The 21,383-nt window shown below is 41.9% G+C and overlaps 1 protein-coding gene across 1 annotated transcript; it reads left to right on the forward strand.

Annotated features, from left to right (window-relative positions):
* The first annotated feature begins 886 nt into the window (after nt 1–886).
* LOC138356843 (zinc finger protein 16-like) lies at nt 887–1,846 on the forward strand. The gene has a single exon (XM_069313186.1). It carries the CDS (start codon nt 887–889, stop codon nt 1,844–1,846), a length of 960 nt encoding a protein of 319 aa, XP_069169287.1.
* Nucleotides 1,847–21,383: the final 19,537 nt, after the last annotated feature.

Consider the following 21,383-nt stretch of genomic DNA (forward strand, 5'->3'; position numbering starts at 1 on the left):
TGCTCTGTAAATTGATTGATTGATAAAGATTAAGCCACCCAAAAGGTCGCACGGGCATGAATAACCCGTAAGTGAAGGCCCTTTGGAGCCATTACCAGGATCAATAGCGGATACTGAAGATCTGTGGTTGCTTTGTATGCTTAAGCTTAATAAAAAAAAAAACAATAAGCTTGTATCTCATCCAACAGGAGAGCGCTGATTCCTTCAAAAAGTATGTAATCGTATGGTATAGTATAAAGAAAGAATTCTAAGTACATTATTTAATTGGAAAAGATGGGCAAAAACATAATCGAAAAATGTAAAAGACCAGAAGACCAGTTATAAACACAAAATAATAAGTAAGAAAACAAGACATGGAACCAGAAAACACATTGGAACGCTAGTATGAGCGTCCGGCGCCATTTTGTTAGCTGATGAGTGTCCAGACAGTCCAGGCATTAAACCTTTAACAAACAGTCATAAAGAAGCAGCAGCATCATTGACGGCCAAGTGCTCATATCAAGTCTAACTCAATGAAACAACACGTAAACCTAGCCTAACCGTTAACATTGACACTGGACCCTGACGCGTCTCCCTGCATCACTACTCGTCTCCCTGCATCACTACTCGTGCAGTTATCCGGAGGAGAAAAATCGTCACACAAACTGCAACTATCATTAAGAATATGAAGACTCACCAGTGTCCAGAGTGTGGGAAGGTATTCAGTCAGCTTGGACACATAAAGCGTCACATGTTAGTGCATTCAGGTGATAAACCTCATGAGTGTCTAGAGTGTGGGAAGAGATTCAGTTGTATTGGAAACATGAAGTCCCACATGTTAGTGCATTCGGGTGACAAACCTCATGAATGTCTAGAGTGTGGGAAGAGATTCAGTCATCTTGGAAATATGAAGTCTCACATGTTAGTGCATTCATGTGATAAACCTTATGAGTGTCCAGAGTGTGGGAAGAGATTCAGGAGACTGGGCCATATGAAGACTCACAGGATGATGCATGCGGATGAAAGACCTTTTGAATGTGCTCAATGTGGCAAAAAATTTAGACAACGTGGAAAAATAATTCAGCATATGTTAGTGCATTCAGGTGATAAACGCCATGAATGTCCAGAGTGTGGGAAGAGATTCAGTCAACTGGGATATATGAAGAAACACATGTTAGTGCATTCATGTGACAAACATCATGAGTGTCCAGATTGTGGGAAGAGATTCAGGCGACTGGGAAACATGAAAACTCACAGAATGATACATACGGACGAAAGACCATTTGAATGTGCTCAGTGTGGCAAAAAATTTAGACAACGTGATAAAATAATTCAACACATGTTAGTACATTCAGGGGACAAATCTCATGAGTGCCCAGAGTGTGGAAAAAGATTCAGTCAACTGGGATACATGAAGAAACATATGCTGATGCACTCAGATGATAAACCTCATGAGTGCCCGGAGTGTGGAAAGAGATTCAGTCAACTGGGATATATGAAGAATCACATGTTAGTGCATTCATGTGACAAACATCATGAGTGTCCAGAGTGTGGGAAGAGATTCAGTCAGCTGGGAAATATGAAGACTCACAGGATGATGCATGCAGACAAAAGACCTTTTGAATGTGCTCAATGTGGCAAAAAATTTAAACAACGTGGTAAAATAATTCAACACATGTTAGTGCATTCAGGTGACAAACCTCATGAGTGCCCAGATTGTGAGAAAAGATTCAGTCAACTTGGAAATATGAAGCGTCATATGATGGTGCATGTGGTTAAAAGATCTTTTGAATGTGCGGAGTGTAGCAAAAAATTTAGAGACCGTAAAACTATAATACGTCACATGTTTGTGCATTCTCATGATTGACCTTGAGTGTCCAGAGTGTGGAATGAGAATCAGTTGTTTTGAAAGTATGAAGCGTCACAGAATGGTGCACGTGTTTAAAAGGGAAACAAGACACTCTGTACATTGACAGCATCGCACACTAATATTTTTCCCACTTCGGACACCAGCTTTGGACGTTTTGCATATGTGTACGTGTTCCATATTAAAACAACAATATAATGCTATTAACAAATAAAATCGTCTACTTAACAGGCATATAGTTATTAAATGAAGTTTAGTGATGTAATAGACATAATCCGGAGTTGGTAAGGACGCCGCCCACCAGCGTAAACACAACACACCCCGAAGGCCCACAAACACGATAAAACGCACAAAACACAACACTTCTGTCAGTTTTTGGATAAACATCTTTTATATTTATTATGTGATAGTTATACTTGTATAAAATGATAACTATTATAGGAAAGCGCCTAATATTTAATATTAATCAATAAAAAAGAAGTCAGAAGCCACACGCCTGTCTGTACATGTCTTTTGTGTAAAAGTATTTTGGGCGCTCATGTACTTGTGTGCTAGCTGGTGTTCACGACTGTTCTCGCCCACAAGCATTAGAATTAAACAAACGAATTTATTTATTCTTTATTTATTCATTTATATACAAGAAGATACATTTTCTCGAGAGAGTACATAACATTGGTGTTCTTACATTCTTTTTAAGCCACTAACTCGCAAAGCCTTTCGGCATGTCTAGATCTGCCCAAAACCTGCCTATTTATCTTTACCATTTACAAATAATAATATTAATAGTCATATATTTACAAGATGGTACAATGGGTTTGTAAAATAAAATGTTATTATAAATAAATACTAAACAAAATTATTATTTAAATTGTATTATTGTTGTAAAATAAAAAATACGAAAAAAAGGGTTGTAAAATAAAAAATACGAATATACATTATTTCACTCTGAGATATTTACATATTACGAATTATAATCTGAAATATATACATTTTATGACAATGGAGAGTTGAAAACAATGTGTAACCATGAAGGAAAATCAAACAGGAAATTACATAAGCACTTGAGAATTACCATCGACTTGAGAATGGTCCAGGGCGGACCAAAACGTCATCGTCCCTTCACCTTCTTGTGTGTGGTCTGGTCAACTTACATAAGCACTTTCGTGATAATCAACACATCATAATATACTTTGGTTGATGTGTTGATTAACACGGAAGTGCTTAAGTTATTTCCTGTTTTAAATTTTCCTTCGTGGTTATAGATTGTTTTCAACTCTCAATTGTCATTATATTCATTACGTGTTAATTTTTTTGTGAAGCCTGTGAGGTGCGGATATTAGATAAACTTGTAGCCAGTTTTTTATTTACACTTTGTAATTCTTCATATAGAATAAGTTAGCAGCACAATGCTGCATATACCTAGGCTTAATAATGAAAAATGGGATTTATACACACACACAAATATATATAAATAAATATATATATATTTATATATATATATTATTAGTATATTTTGGTAGCAGTCTTTCCTGTAGACATATATTATTAAATATGACCGAAAAAGTAAGATTAATAATTCTAACACAAATTTTCTCAATATTTCTTATGTTTCTTTTCATTGTCGATGGTAATTGAAAAATCAATTCTCCAAAATTCATTTTTATTTCTAGTCTGACGCGACACTTGAACGCTTTTTGTAATAACTTATTACATTTTCAAAGACTTTAATTTACACACACACAACTATAACCTACAAACACTAAACAGTGTTTAGTGTTTGCAGGTTATAACCTGTTATAGTAAACCTGCAAACACTAAATATATATATATATATATATATATATATATATATATATATATATATATATATATATGAGAACTGACCTGTGAGATTTATATATATTTAATTTATATGAATTTATATAGAATTTATATTTATGTTAATTTATATATTTTGATAGCAATTTGTATGATGTTAAGTGGACTGTATTTCTGCAATAATCTCACAAATCGATCGTCTACACATTAGGGGGGGGGGGTTATATTGAATTTATATATATGCAGCCAATCAAACTACAGTATTAAATTACATATACTAGTATACATTGAGGAGGTTCCTTATCTTATTATACAGCAAGGCTTAGTCCACCAGATATAACTAGGATGTAGACACCAAATTTTCCTCTTTGAGGTAGCTTCCATCACCCAGTAACTGATGCACAAAGTTTGCTTCCTCTTCTTGACCTTTCAAAAGGGCACTAGCTAAAAGCCAGAATCCTAATATATGACAGCTATATCAGAGAAAGCACTGTAATTGATAAAATAAAGACCAAGGCTTAATTACCTTTTTTTAAGAGGCTGTTCGCATTCTAACCGGTATACGCCCTATCTACTGACATTAATGGCCAAAAATTATTAGATAAATGGGTTTCGGCAGAACACTTTCCTTGTATTTGTTGGCAGCGTGTTGATGATGGCAGACCTTTGGTTTCCATAACACTTCGTCCAAGAGAAATTAACAGGAGCCGAATTTGCTCTTGTGCGCCTCAGGTCTAAGAACAATAATGGCTGACCACTCCCTCCTCACAACGCTACTGGCCTACATTGTCCACATATCAGAAAGTGATAAAAGGGTCACATTTACTCTATTTTAATACTGAAGATTAAATTACTTTAAATAAGATGTTTTATGATGCTAAAGTTCAAAGACTAATGTATTTAAGAATAATTCCCAGCAGAATAGCTGATAAATTTATAATAGTATGTGGTAACGATATCCCGTTTTCTATAGACAGAAAATTCTACTACAAGTTACATTTTCTATGGGTAACTTGCTTATACAATGCAGCAATATTATCTGCCTGTATGTAATATTATTAAATGGTGTCGGATTTTCCGACTATATATATATATATTATATATATATGCGAACAAGCCTGAATGGTCCCCAGGATTATATATATATATATATATATATATATATATATATATATATATATATATATATATATATATATAAGCCTATACTTGCATAAACCACAAGTTAAGATTAACAATCTTTGGACAACACCCACCAGTGGGCCTCGAACCCAGAAAGCACAACTACCTTCCAGTAGCTGCCATGACTAGTACGCCTTAACCCACTACACCATCAGACCCTACAAAAGAAGTAGAGACTTCGAGATATATATACACCTCAAATATCTCCACTTCCCGAGGGCACTAGACAAGTGAGAGTTTACTATGCGTTTTTCATCAAGCCACTGTTAATGTGAGAGAACTCGTGTCCATGCTATAAGCCTATACTTGCATAAACCACAAGTGAAGATTAACAATCTTTGGACAACACCCACCAGTGGGCCTCGAACCCAGAAGGCACAACTACCTTCCAGTAGCTGCCATAACTAGTATGCCTTAACCTACTACACCATCAGACCCTACAAAAGAAGTAGAGACTTCGAGATATATATACACCTCAAATATCTCCACTTCCCGAGGGTACTAGACAAGTGAGAGGTTACTATGCGTTTTTCATCAAGCCACTGTTAATGTGAGAGAACTCGTGTCCATGCTATAAGCCTACACTTGCATAAACCACAAGTGAAGATTAACAATCGTAAGGCGTACTAGTTATGGCAGCTACTAGAAGGTAGTTGTGCTTTCTGGGTTCGAATCCCACTGGTGGGTGTTGTCCAAAGATTGTTAATCTTCACTTGTGGTTTATGCAAGTATAGGCTTATAGCATGGACACGAGTTCTCTCACATTAACAGTGGCTTGATGAAAAACGTATAGTAACCTCTCGCTTGTCTAGTGCCCTCGGGAAGTGGAGATATATTTGAGGTGTATATATATCTCGAAGTCTCTACTTCTTTTGTAGAGTCTAATGGTGTAGTGGGTTAAGGCGTGCTAGTTATGGCAGCTACTGGAAGGTAGTTGTGCTTTCTGGGTTCGAGGCCCACTGGTGGGTGTTGTCCAAAGATTGTTAATCTTCACTTGTGGTTTATGCAAGTATAGGCTTATAGCATGGACACGAGTTCTCTCACATTAACAGTGGCTTGATGAAAAACGCATAGTAACCTCTCACTTGTCTAGTGCCCTTGGGAAGTGGAGATATTTGAGGTGTATATATATCTCGAAGTCTCAACTTCTTTTGTAGGGTCTGATGGTGTAGTGGCTTAAGGCGTACTAGTTATGGCAGCTACTGGAAGGTAGTTGTGCTTTCTGGGTTCGAGGCCCACTGGTGGGTGTTGTCCAAAGATTGTTAATCTTCACTTGTGGTTTATACAAGTATAGGCTTATAGCATGGACACGAGTTCTCTCACATTAAGAGTGGCTTGATGAAAAACGCATAGTAAACTCTCACTTGTCTAGTGCCCTCGGGAAGTGGAGATATTTGAGGTGTATATATATCTCGAAGTCTCTACTTCTTTTGTTGGGTCTGATGGTGTAGTGGGTTAAGGTGTACTAGTTATGGCAGCTACTGGAAGGTAGTTGTGCTTTCTGGGTTCGAGGCCCACTGGTGGGTGTTGTCCAAAGATTGTTAATCTTCACTTGTGGCTTATGCAAGTATAGGCTTATAGCATGGACTTGAGTTCTCTCACATTAACAGTGGCTTCATGAAAAACGCATAGTAACCTCTCACTTGTCTAGTGCCCTCGGGAAGTGGAGATATTTGAGGTGTATATATATCTCGAAGTCTCTACTTCTTTTGTAGGGTCTGATGGTGTAGTGGCTTAAGGCGTACTAGTTATGGCAGCTACTGGAAGGTAGTTGTGCTTTCTGGGTTCGAGGCCCACTGGTGGGTGTTGTCCAAAGATATATATATATATATATATATATATATATATATATATGCGAACAAGCCTGAATGGTCCCCAGGACAATATGCAACTGAAAACTCACACCCCAGAAGTGACTCGAACCCATACTCCCAGAAGCAACGCAACTGGTATGTACAAGACGCCTTAATCCACTTGACCATCACGACCGGACAAAATGAGGTGATAGCCGAGGCTATTTGAACCACCCCACCGCCGGCACTCTGATAGTAATCTTGGGCATAGCATTTTACCAAATCACCTCATTCTTTGGGGCACACGTGAGGAACACAAATGCGAACAAGCCTGAATGGTCCCCAGGACAATATGCAACTGAAAACTCACACCCCAGAAGTGACTCGAACCCATACTCCCAGAAGCAACGCAACGTGTGCCCCAAAGAATGAGGTGATTTGGTAAAATGCTATGCCCAAGATTACTATCAGAGTGCCGGCGGTGGGGTGGTTCAAATAGCCTCGGCTATCACCTCATTTTGTCCGGTCGTGATGGTCAAGTGGATTAAGGCGTCTTGTACATACCAGTTGCGTTGCTTCTGGGAGTATGGGTTCGAGTCACTTCTGGGGTGTGAGTTTTCAGTTGCATATTGTCCTGGGGACCATTCAGGCTTGTTCGCATATATATATATATATTGTGACGGTAACGCGTTGGTGTTCGGCTGTTTAAGGCTAGGGGTATGGCCTCGTCACATAGTTATAAAAAAAAATAGAAAAACTGGAACTTCGTCTGTGGTAAGGTAAGGAGAAGACACACAAAACACAAGTAAATTTTAACAATGAAATTTTAATTACGTTAAATAAATCAAAACATGAAAAAATGGACAAACAAATTTGTATAATAAAATCAATCAATCAAAATAATAAGAATAATTAAATGACACAATGAAAAGTTACGTTAAGATAAAATAACAAGAAGTGCAACACAAAATAAAGGGAAGGTGCTGGAATATTGGCTTTAAGCTACCACCTCTCTCAGTACACGCTAACGTCTAGCCGGGAGGAGTGGTAACCACGAAAGCACTGAACATTCTCAGGTCTGAGGTCGTGGCGACCCCAGACATCAAGTAGTATGGGGGGGGGGCGAGTGCAGCTGCAGCCAGACCGGCGACCAATCAGCGGAGCCGGTAGCGATCAACAGGTAGTTTGGCGGTTTGAGTCTGAACAGGTGTCTCTGGCTGCAACGTTTTGCGCTCTGGCAAACCTTGCTGGTGTTGTTGTCGTTGTTAGACATTTCTTCCCTAGTAGTTTTATATAATTTCAACGACGTAATGGTGGAGGGAAGAGCAGGCTCAATCTCTTGAAGGAGATTATCGTCACAACTCTCCCCCGAAGCCTGCGGTTCTGGAAGAAGTACGTCGTTATGTGGTGGAGTATTAGATGGAGTTGCTTCTACTTCATAAACTCTGGAGAGATCATGGGCTAAGATGTGGTCAGACTCTTGGTATAGCGTGTCTCCAGGTTGAATTTCTGCAGTTAGCAAGCCCATAGTAGAAGACGTGGAGATGAGAAGTGGGCGTGCTGCAGGAGGTGTAGGGTGGTGTGGTCCGTGTTGATGGTGGACCGAGCACTTTTCAGGTGTGGAGTGAAGTGCTGAAGCTTCAGGATGAGGAAGAGTAGCTCCTTGCCAATTGTTCCGTAGATCCTTGTAGCAGTAGTCGCTAACAGGTGTATTCTTCTCGCCTCGTTGCTGCATCACGACACCACCAACGTCGGTACCCCTGGCGTCGACATGGAGGATGAAGGGCTTATCTGACGAGGTGAGAGTGGAATTAGAATATGGCAAAGGAGCACGATTATTATCCTGAAAGCATTTGGGAAGATCATTAAGGATTTCGGAATTAGAAAGCGCTGACTCCTTGTCAGTGCTTTCGGGAGGAGAAGCCGGGAAGGTCTCACTGTGGATGTAGGGTTCTGTGAAAGTAGAATAGTTAGTCAGGACAGTGGGAGGAGTACCATTATATTGCTTCAGGAGGTTGACGTGGCACAGCTGGGTCTTCCGCCGCCTATCTGGAGTCTCTATTACGTAGTTGTTATTATTCCTGCACTCTTTGACGCAGTAGGGTCCTGAAAACCTGTTTTGTAAAGGTGAACCTGGGATAGGGAAATAGGCAAGGACGAAGTCTCCCGGCTTGAATTTTCTTACTTTGCTGGTCTGGTCGTAATGAGTCTTCATTCTCACCTGGGCTTTCAATAGATTATCATGGGCAAAACGGTGGACTCTCTAGAATGTGTTGAAGGTTTTGAAGAAACTGGGGCACATTCTGATGCTCACTGAAGGTGGCATCTCTGAGAGAGTCTTTGAAAGCCTTAAGGGGAGTACGGCACTTACGGCCATAGAGCATCTCATAAGGAGATACTCCTAGGGACTCATTGGGGAGACTTCTGAAAATACACATTATAAGGCCAATCTGCTTATCCCAATCCTTCGAGGTTTCACTACAAAACTTTTTCAAGAGTGCTTTGATGGTCTGATGACTACGTTCAAGAGAACCCTGTGAAGCAGGATGATAGGGGCTGGACAATACCTGTTTGATGTTGAACTCCTCCAGTGTCCTTTTGAAGAGATCACTGGTGAAGTTGGTACCACAGTCACTTTGAATCTCCCTGGGAAATCCGTATTGAGTGAAGATCTTCAATAGATGTTTTATAACCGTAGCAGCCGTGATGTTCTTCACTGGAACTGCTATGGGAAATCTGGTGGTAGGACACAGGATGGTTAGGATGTAGGCGTTACCTGAACTGGTCCGAGGTAAAGGACCAACACAGTCTATTATGAGTCTGTGGAAAGGTTCCGCAGGCACCTGTATGGGAATCAGTGGTGCTCTGGGAATGGAGACGTTCGGTTTGCCTGCCATCTGACATGTATGACACTGTTTTACGTACTGTTTGACGTTATTTACCATACCTGGCCAGTAGTAGTCTTGACGAATCCCATGGTAAGTCTTGTTGAAGCCGTAGTGGGAGAATGCTCCGTGGGCCAGGTGTAGAATAGTGGGCCGCAGGCTGGTGGGAATCACAAGTTGTTCGATGTTGGCCCAATCGTCCTCCTCCTTCAGTTTACTGGGTCTATATCTGCGGTAGAGCAAGTCGTTCTCTAGGAAGAACCCAGGAATACTGTCGGGTTGAGTCTCAGCCTGGAAAAACAATGGTGTTAAAGTAAGATCTTCCCTCTGCAACTTACGGAACTCCAACTTGGTCAGATGCGGGGATAGTTTCTGAGGGTCTTGAGGGACAGCGGTAGCAGTAGAGTCAGCTGGCTGTGGACGTGCGGCTTGTGCACGGGTGGTCACGAGAACCGGAGGAGAAACTTCATCACTCTCTTGAACCTCTGCTGGAACATACTCTAGAATAGGGTTTATTGGCACAGAGTTACACACCTGGGGTTTGTCCATGACGATCAGGTTGGTCGGTTGCAGGTCTTCTGCCAAGTCGTTGCCTAGGAGAAGTTGCACTCCAGGCATGGGAAAAGGCTTTTCCCTGACGGCGACTTGGACTTCCCCGTTCACGTAGGGACAATCCAGGTGGACTCTGGCGAGAGGGTATGGAGTGGTAGCAGTGAGGTCAGTGATGAAGACAGTTTCTCCGGTGTAGACGATGTTGGGCACAGCCGACTTCAAGATGATCGATTGTAGAGCCGCTGTGTCCCTCAAGATCTTCAATTTGAAACGTCCCTCCGCATTTGAACCGTTGGCAGAGACAGTTCCAGTATACAGGTGGTTACTGAAAAGAGAAAGATCATTAACATCAACACCAACATTCATCACAGGCTTACCGGACTTAGGAGGAGTTGGTTTGGGTCTTTGTTGGTCAGTGGTTCCCTTGTATTGAGACTTACCACACTTGTCTATGGTATGTCCATAGAGTCTACAATACTTGCAGTACAGTTGTGAACCAGCTTGATCGGGGCTCACCTTCTCGTAACTGTACCACGACTTCTTACTGGAGGATGGTTCGGGTGTCAGCCGGTGGATGAGGCTGTAAGTGTCAGCCGACTTAGCACACTTCAGGTAGTCGGTTTCTTCTTTATCTGCTAAGTAGAGGCGGACAGGAGGTGGCACACGTCTCAAGAATTCTTCAACAAGCATCAGGTTGACGAGTTCTGTAAAAGTAGATACATGTGCTGCTTCCAGCCATTTCATGAAATACCTCCGTTTCGTGTTAGCAAACTCGAGGAAGGTAGTGGTACTTGCCTTCAGGTGGTCACGGAATTTCCTTCTATAACTTTCAGTAGAGAGGAGGTAGGCGTCCAACACTGCTTGTTTCAGAGTGTGGTAGTCATTCTCAGACGCCAAAGTACTGAGTGTGACTGCAGCTCTACCTGTAAGATGGACTCTGAGAAGTGTGGCCCATTGGTCGACAGGCCAACTGAGTTGATTAGCAAGGGTTTCAAAGGTGGTAAAGAACACATCAACTTCTGCTTCTACAAAGGATGGCATTAACTTACTTGCATGTGATATATTAAAACTGACGGGAAGATTGGCAGTAGCTTGCTGGCGTTGAGTGAAGTGTGAAGTTTCCAAGGCGATTTCGCGTTGACGACACTCTAGAGCCAGAGTCGCTTGTTGCTTGTCATGTTCGCGTTGTATTTCCAACTCGCGTTGTTTGGTTTCAAGCTGTACTCGTTCACGTTCACGGAGTAATGCGACCTCACGTTCGTGTTCTTCTCTCCTCAAAGCGGCCTCGCGTTCTTGTTCGTTTCTCCTCAAAGCAGCCTCGCGTTCTTGTTCGTCTCTCCTCAAAGTAGTTTCACGTTCTCTGAGGGTGATTTCTCGTTCTTGTTCCTTCCTACGTATGGCAGCTGCTTCTCTTTGCTGCTCACGTTCAATCTTGGCCAGCTCTAGTTTGAGTTTCAGCGTTGCCAAATCAGTTTTTTCTGAAATATAGTAAGTTTCATGAGTTTCAGAGTCTATCTTACCTTGCTCTAAATAGTAATCCAGCAACAGGTTGTGTAGGTCATTTTTGTTGGCTTGGTAGGGAACTTCTAATTGATACTCATGTGCAAGAGTTTGTAATTCAGTCCTCTTGGCACGACTTAAAGTCCCTATTTCACCTGCTGGATTTGTACGGAAAGCTTGGAGACGAAACATGGTGAAATTAGCAAATAAAGGTACACGAATATTCAATAGTGAATGTCAGAAACAGGACAACGTGGCAACTGGTACCTATCCTGTGAGATCTTTAACAATTAAAGTTAAGTAAAGGATGTTAAATGATTAAATTAAATCAAGGGCGCAGGAAATCTTGTACTCGGTACTAATGTAAGAGGATAAGGGCAAGAAAATCCTACTAACAAATGAAACAGAGTTTCGAAAACAAATGAAACAATTAAATGCCTCAAAAGTAAAATTGGTAGTCCAAGGATGTAGGCATACCTTGCCAAGTCTCTATAGGACATAAAGCAAGTTTTTCCTACTGAATTTAATATGATACTTACAGAATTAGCGAACTTTTGTGCTCTGAAAAGTAAGCTAATTCCCTACCGTTGTATGTATCATCATCTCTGACTGACGTGTAGGGGTGCGAGGTGTCAACTGGTGACGAGAACTGCTGCTGAGGTCCCAATTCAGCAACTAAAGTTCGAGCTAGAGGAACTATGGCCCTCTTTGTCCTCCTACAGTCAGATTGCAGAAGATTGGGTACTCTTGACCCGGGGCAGACCACAGTACCAGGGTACCAATATGATGATCTGTCAAAATGAGAAATATTCAAGGGACATAGATGGTAAACACGAGTAATAACACGGAGGGAGAGATGACCAATTAAGAGTATGACTGCGGCCTACAGTCACCACGTAATCCAAAGTTGTCTCACCTTCACTATATGTTACTATCGTAATGCACAATACACCACACCTTATAAAAAATGAAATGGAATATGAAAAATAGTAAAGCTACGTTAACAAAGTTAAATACGCTTACCATAAATTACCACTTGGCACCAGTACCTGAGTGAAGCTCCTAGGACAGGCCCCCATATAACTTGTGACGGTAACGCGTTGGTGTTCGGCTGTTTAAGGCTAGGGGTATGGCCTCGTCACATAGTTATAAAAAAAAATAGAAAAACTGGAACTTCGTCTGTGGTAAGGTAAGGAGAAGACACACAAAACACAAGTAAATTTTAACAATGAAATTTTAATTACGTTAAATAAATCAAAACATGAAAAAATGGACAAACAAATTTGTATAATAAAATCAATCAATCAAAATAATAAGAATAATTAAATGACACAATGAAAAGTTACGTTAAGATAAAATAACAAGAAGTGCAACACAAAATAAAGGGAAGGTGCTGGAATATTGGCTTTAAGCTACCACCTCTCTCAGTACACGCTAACGTCTAGCCGGGAGGAGTGGTAACCACGAAAGCACTGAACATTCTCAGGTCTGAGGTCGTGGCGACCCCAGACATCAAGTAGTATGGGGGGGGCGAGTGCAGCTGCAGCCAGACCGGCGACCAATCAGCGGAGCCGGTAGCGATCAACAGGTAGTTTGGCGGTTTGAGTCTGAACAGGTGTCTCTGGCTGCAACGTTTTGCACTCTGGCAAACCTTGCTGGTGTTGTTGTCGTTGTTAGACATTTCTTCCCTAGTAGTTTTATATAATTTCAACGACGTAATGGTGGAGGGAAGAGCAGGCTCAATCTCTTGAAGGAGATTATCGTCACAATATATATATATATATATATATATATATATATATATATATATATATATATATATATATATATATATATATATATATATTATATATATATATATATATATATATTTTTTTTTTTTTTTTTTTTTTAATATGGAAGGGAGTACCACCTCTAGCTGGAAGAAGGGGGACCCATAGCCTCGGAGGAAACCACACATAACGCATTAGAGGGAATGTTTAGATCCCCTCCAATACAGTTTCTGTGTGCTTTTCTCCTACCACCCCCTTCCTATATATATATATATATATATATATATATATATATATATATATATATATATATATATATATATATATATATATATATATATATATATATGTCGTACCTAGTAGCCAGAACGCACTTCTCAGCCTACTACGCAAGGCCCGATTTGCCTAATAAGCCAAGTTTTCATGAATTAATTGTTTTTCGGGCTACCTAACCTACCTAACCTAACCTAACTTTTTCAGCTACCTAACCTAACCTAACCTATAAAGATAGGTTAGGTTAGGTTAGGTAGGGTTGGTTAGGTTTGGTCATATATCTACGTTAATTTTAACTCCAATAAAAAAAATTGACCTCATACATAATGAAATGGGTAGCTTTATCATTTCATAAGAAAAAAATTAGAGAAAATATATTAATTTAGGAAAGCTTGGCTTATTAGGCAAATTGGGCCTTGCATAGTAGGCCGAAAAGTGCGTTCTGGCTACTAGGTACGACATATATATATATATATATATATATATATATATATATATATATATATATATATATATATATATATATATATATATATTGGTCTAACAAAATAATTAGACCAATTAATACTCTTCCTCGTTGTGTTAGGATATGTTAGTTTGATAAAACTGACTGTTCATTGTTGAGAAATGTTTTAACAAACAATATATCTGACTTATCAAGACTATAGCTTGCTTAGCAAAAGGAACTTTATTAAATTTGGGTTCAGTTTAACTACCGCTCAATGCATGAGTAATTGGGGGATAATAAAGGAACTAAGCTGATAAAATGAAAGATGGGAAAACAACATTAGAGAGATAAACTCGAAAGATGTTTTCATGTTAACCCGAAAATTATTTGAGGAGCAAGACGGACTGCGGGTCAGACAATTTATTTTATTATTTATTTTATATATTTATATACAAGAAGGTACACACAGAGGTACAAGAAGGTACACACATATGATGCATCACTAACGTGATGCATCATTTGATGCATCACGTGCATCATATGATGCATCATATGATGCATCATATGATGCACACACAGAGGTACACACAGAGGTACAAGAAGGTACACACATTTGATGCATCACTAACGTGATGCATCAAATGAACAAATGCTCAAGGGCCGTGACGAGGATTCGAACCTGCGTCCAGGAGCATCCCAGACACTGCCTTAATCGACTGAGCTACGACAGACTTTAACTTCACTCTGTCGTGCTTTAACTTTTACCCCTCCTGCGGTTCCTGTCGTAGCTTACTTGATTAAGGAAGTGTCTAGGATGCTCCCGGACGCAGGTTCGAATCCTCGTCACGGCCCTTGTGGATTTGTTCTTTACAAGAAGGTACATTGGGTTTGTGAGAATACATAGCATAGTACAGTAATTGCACTCTTGTAAAGCCACTATTTCGTGCAGCGTTTCAGGCAGGTCCTTAATCTAACAGATAATTTTAAGTAGGTAAATTCTACCAGAATTAATAAAATGATAACAAATACATTGCAAGAAAAAAAATGAGATGAGAGAGATTAGTAAGCAATTGGTCCCCATGCTATCGTGATGGGGGATCAGCCATTACACATGTTAATGACTCTTGTATAGTTGTGTAGTTAAGGACAACAGGGGTAAAGGGGTAATGGGTATTGTGGTTGATTGTTCTACCTGGGAATCCTCCACTGTTATATATCTTATGTATGTATGTACTAACCTAGTTGTGGTTGCGGGGGTTGAACTTTGGCTCTTTGGTCCCGCCTCTCAACCGTCAATCAACTAGTGTACAGATTCCTGAGCCTACTGGGCTCTGTCATATCTACATTTCAAACTGTGTATGGAGTTAGCCTCCACCACATTATTGTCTAATGCATTCCATTTATTAACTACTCTGACACTTAAAAGTTCTTTCTATAATCTCTCTGTGGCTCATTTGGGTACTCAGCTTCCACCTGTGTCCCCTTGTGCATGTACCACATGTGTTAAATAAATGTTTGTATGTATGTATGTATGGTGATCAAATGATGTGGTGATCTCACAGATGTTAACAACTACAGACCTATATCAATCCTGCCTAACTTGTCAAAAAATTTTGAAAAACTAATCTACAAGCAGCTTTACTCTTATCTATCTTTCCGCAAGTGCCGCAGCACGACAGATGTCCTGGTGAACTTGGAGGTCTATATTCGTACTGCTTTTGCTGCGAAGACCTCCGTTGTTGCCGTCCTTTTTCACCTGGAAAATGCTTACGACACCACTTGGCGATATCATATTCTATCTCAACTTCATTTTTTTGGCCTTCGTGGCCATCTCCCTCTCTTTCTCCGCAGCTTCCTCTCTCGTCGTTCCTTTCGGGTGCGCCTTGGTACCGCTCTTTCTGCCTCTTTTCAGCAATACGAAGGTGTGCCCCAGGGTAGTGTTCTGAGCACTACTCTTTTTCTGGTTGCCCTCAATGCTCTTCTTTCCTCTCTTCCTTCAGTTGTCTTCTTCGCTCTTTATGTCGATGATTAACCCTTTGCTGTCAGGGTGATGATTCGCCTCTCCTTCAGCGCCGGCTTCAACTTGCAATTGATGCCGTGTCGTCTTGGGCCACCGATCATGGCTTCAAGTTCTCTACTTCTAAGACTTGTGCCATGACTTTTACGCGGAAACGGGTCGTTCTTCGTCCTTCTTTGTCACTTTATGGTCATCCCCTTGAGTACAAAGATTCCGCGAAGCGTTTGGGGTTATTCCTTGACACTCGTTTGTCTTGGTCTCCCCATATCTCTTACCTCCGTGTTGAGTGCTCTAAGGCCCTTACCCTCCTTTGGGTCTTGTCCCGGACTTCTTGAGGGGCAGATAGACGCACTCTCCTTGCTTTACATTCCTCTCTCGTCCTGTCTAAGCGCGATTATGTTTGCCCTGCTTACTCGTCTGCTTCTCCTTCTACTCTTCCCTGTCTTGATGCTTTGCACCATACTGGGTTGCGCCTCAGTTCTGGTGCCTTTCGTTCGACTCCTGTCCTTAGCTTGTATGTTGACACTGGCTTCCTGTCTCTCCAGGACCGCCGTGATCGCTACTGTCTTCGCTATCTTGCGCGGTCCTTACAACATCCTTCCTCTCGCCTCTGTCGTGCTTTAACTTTTACCCCTCCTGCGGTTCCTGTTCCTCTTCACCACCTCCCTCTTTCTGTCCGGTTATCTCGCCTACAGGATTCTCTTTCCGTTCGTATTTCTAATGTTTCTCCTCGTGTTGTTCCTTCTTTGCCCCCGTGGAGAGTCCCTTTTCCGCGGTTTTGTACATCCTTGACCCGTATCACTGAAGCTTTTACCCCTCCTACAGTTCTAAAATGCCTTTTCCTTGAGCACTTTTCCTCTCACTCCCGCTCCGTTTCTGTCTTCACCGATGGGTCTAAGTCTGCGGACGGTGTTGGCTACTCTGTTGTTTTTCCTGATCGCACTTATATGTGTCGTTTACCTCCGGAGACTAGCATCTTTACAGCGGAGCTTTATGCTATTCTCTATGCTCTTCGTCTCCTGCTTTCTCGTTGTCAGTCTTCCTTTGTAGTTGTTGTTGACTCTCGTAGTGCCCTCATGGCTCTCGGGTCCTTTAATCCGGTTCATCCAGTAGTTGTCGAGATCCACCATTGGCTGTTTCTTTGTGAGATTTTTTTCTACGCCTACCTCCCATAGGAGGTGGACTACAAGTTTAAAGGCTGCTCACGGCAGTTAAGCATGAGTCCAATAGAAAAAGGAAAAGCGGGAGCAAACCGCCAGGCCTCCACCACTAGGGGTGAAAACCTGTCCACAATAAGCCGCTGGCTCCTCCTAGTTAAACAGAACGTTAAAACTAATAAAGGGTAACCGACGGGTTCTCACAATCAAATATTTATATATGATGTGGCGCTATGAATTGGAATTCGAATTCCCAAGAACAGCCGTCATATCAAGATCACATCAACATTTACTCGTAATATGCAGAAATATGGTGGAACAATATGGTTGAAGGGTTGACATCAAAGACCGTTTTCTATAACATAACAATTTATTAATAACAAGAGACTAACTACATTACCGAGTTTACGTTACGTTAATGTCCATCCAGTGGCACGATAACAAACAGCTAAATAGCAACCCTTGCTGTGCAGCTGCATACTGAACTAACCTGAACACAGGTGTGCCCACTGATAACGCAATATTGCAAATCAAAAAAATATCACAGACTAAGTTACTCCACAGCGAATGGTTACGTTATTGTCCATCCAGTGGCAATTGCAACACACCCATTCAACAGCCCCTCGAGAAATGACAGCAGGCTCCATCCTGCTAACACTTCAGGCTGACAAGTGAACTAACTGAACAATGATGCCCACTGGAGACACAAGCATGCAATCAATAGTGTCACGGTTTCCCTGACAGCTTACTCTAATCACAAGCTTAAGGGTCCTCCCGCCCCCCAGGAGAGACTCACGTAACTAGGCGGGTAGTCCAACAGTGACTCCTCCTATCACAACCCAGTGTGAACACTTTTTGCAACTCCCTACAAGAAGTTGCACTGTAAACAGTAAACAAAGACAGGCAAGGCGGGATTCTGGGACACAGCTCCACAAGTCCCTAGATTACTCTACTCTCGTCACCAGACGACAACCAAAAGAAATTGCCTTAATCAACACATTGATTATGTGATTAATTACGTTAATTGACTGATTGCAGCAGTCAGCAACAAAGTACTACGGTAATCACAACAATTGTCTCACACTAGACAACAACATGATGGTACTCTACGTTAATCCTCAACACTTGTTTCTCTCAATACAAGTCATCTCTGTTAACAATAACTCAAACTCTTATATTACATCACACTTGACTCCTTGCAAGTATTCAGTGAGTAATTCTTAATTAAGGTCAAACGGACCACTAATTACATCCCCATTGAGTTACGTTAACTAAGCCTACCCTAACTTGGTAGCTTGTCAACAGTGTGTCAAAAAATTACTAGTGAGTGTTAATTACCCTAATTAACTCCGAGCAATTAATTAACTGTCACCTGGACCGATAATTAATCATCCATAAATACGTCTCACTCCGCACTGCCTAAGCAGGTCTCATCAAACTGTGAATTCACGGGAAAGGAGTTAATTACCCCTAATTTAACATGAGTGCAATTAATCCACTGTCCTCAGACAGGATATGATTAATACAACGATTTATGCTAGCTCCATGACCTCGCTTTACCGAGTCATCTGAGCCCCAGCAGACGTTAATTACTCCACTAATTAACATGAGCCACTAATTGCTATACCCCCGAAAGGTAATTAGTCCCGAGCAAATACCGTTAACACAAATACTGACAGACTCAGACAGATCCTCTCCCACTACGTGAATTCATGATGAGAAGACTAATTACATAATTAGCTAGAGTGGTCAATTAGTTGTCACACGGACAATTAATTGCTCCCGAGACGTATCTCACTCAAGGTCAACGCTGTTCTCTCATAACAGCCCTCACTCACTCAACAATAAGTGTGCACCCCTTATCCAGTTAACTACCCCTTACTTAATTAACTCACTGAATCCTTAAGTCCTCAACACAACTTAAAGAAACAAAGTAACCCCAGTGTTACATAGGTCACACTACAATGGCATGCAACAACACAAATGCACTGCCCACATACGGTTGCGGCTACTGCAACTCGTTAATTACTGTGCCCACACAATAATGACACACGGTTGTACAACAACAGGAGTATACCAATATTACTGCCCCCCCTTATCTTGCAACCGTTGCAAAAGACTGATCACTCACGTCTATTTCAGCAAGACAATTTACGTTAATATAAAACACCGTCGCTACGTGGACAGCTGGCGCTAATTCTTCCATAATTAGGCAAATTAACTAATTGCTTGCTCTCATTAAGTACTGAGAATTTCCCTGAATACTCAAAGGGGTCCCCTTAAATCCTCAACACAGTTCCCAGGGCAATAATATCGTATAAACTGATAACAACACTGCACAAACCTGCACCATAATGATGCCATCAGCATACCCCAGATGCTAATGTCATCATTAGGCAATCAGTCAGCAATAACATCTACTGACTCACCACACAACACAGTACATAAAACATGCAAATGAACACATAGAAATGACATTCACATAATCAATGAAAATTGTATCATCAGGTAAATGTAACTCTAACTACACAGACCTCAAGGTATCCACTGACATCCCTGCACCCTGGCCACATCCCTGTGGCCTGCCTACCTCTAAAGATACAATTTATATGCGGTACTCTATGACATTAATCAAGTCTGAACGATTATATAGAATCGACAGGCTGGATCACTTATATGGTAAATCTCTACACTGACCGGTACATACTCGAGTCAGTAAATATACTATATGTTTCTACAGTGTGGTACCGTGTACAACATCTATCTCCAGGTACTCTCAACCAGTCACCTGGACGTGCTACAGACAGCTGTCTCTCAGCTGCTTCCCTAGCCTGGCAGGGCTATGGGACAACACAGCTTTTACCGGAATTTCCACTAATACTGAGACACTGTTACACTCTGACTATTGTACTCACGTTTTCCTCTCATTTCACTCATTTCCCAGGTCACTACCTCTCTGGCTGTCAACACTTAGCTTGCTCCTCGTGCGTCGACAAGATGTGGCCCTAGGCTGTCCCGGGAAAGTGGCCAAGTGGCCCAAGGGGGTGGCCAAGGCATGTGGCCACCGCGTGGCCCACAGCACCCCTCCCGAGCAGAGACCGGGGGGGGGGGGGTAGCCGGCGCGCTGGTGGCCTGGGGTAGCCGGCGCGCGGGGTGGCCGGGCCGGGCCAGGCGGGTGGCCTGGGTGGCCTGGGGGTGGCCCCTGGGCATACACACGTGGATGGGGAATCACAAACAACTCCATCAAACCAGAGCCTGCCTTGCTCTACACTGGAATTCAAAGTCCCACAGGGGCCTGTAATAACCCCCCAATTACACTATCCATATTCCACCTATAGTTCTACACTAGACAGGATATTCGAACCACCTGTTACACCATGAGGCTTTGCCAGCTGCCTCTTGGGAGAACACTGTCAACTGTCTCTTTAGCTTTTTACTGTTCCTTCCGTAAATCCTTGGCCCCAATTCACGCCAATTGGGCCTCGACACAACCCATGATGGCTGGAGTGCCATGCTCGATGCGTAACAAGGGAATGACAGCAATTAACGGGGGTGGAGGTGGCGGCGGCCACCTCCACCCAGCTACGTCTTTCCCCACTTGCTGTCCAGCTCCAACTGACGATTACCCGGGCTAGGGAAACTCAAAATGCCCATACCTCCCCCCTACTTTGTCTTGACCAATCAGCAGGAAGCCGGCACACCACCATGGTGCCGCTTCCAATCACAGCTGTTTGTGCCCAAATCAGCTCGGAGCAGCTGTGCCTAACCCAATCACAGGCCTCACTAATCCTCAGGCGTCCCGTGACGTCACAAGGAGGGGGGAGGCCTAAAGACAGTGGCGCACTGTCTCACATGGAGGGGGGGGGGGGGCAACGTTCACCCCTCTGTCCCTCCCCCCTGTAAAACCGTTGGGAGAGTCAAGTACACCACTTCACACTCAACTCTCTTCCTATTTCACAGAACAGGAAAATTTCTGAAATTCTCTCAACAGAGCAATCACAGGCTTCTAACCAGTCCCAAACGACAGTCCTTAACATAAGCTTTCATTCAACACCCCACAAGTATATGTTAGTTTGAAAGCTCCAGTTTCTAGAGTCCCTAGAGCGACTAGCCTAATCTAGAAACTAGGAAAACTAGCTG

The sequence above is a fragment of the Procambarus clarkii genome, chromosome 74 (assembly GCF_040958095.1).
Source record: "Procambarus clarkii isolate CNS0578487 chromosome 74, FALCON_Pclarkii_2.0, whole genome shotgun sequence".
NCBI lineage: Eukaryota > Metazoa > Arthropoda > Malacostraca > Decapoda > Cambaridae > Procambarus > Procambarus clarkii.

Coding starts and splice junctions, on each gene's coding strand:
- LOC138356843 (XM_069313186.1), top strand. CDS start 887: ATGAAGTCTCACATGTTAGTGCATTCATGTGATAAACCTTATGAGTGT.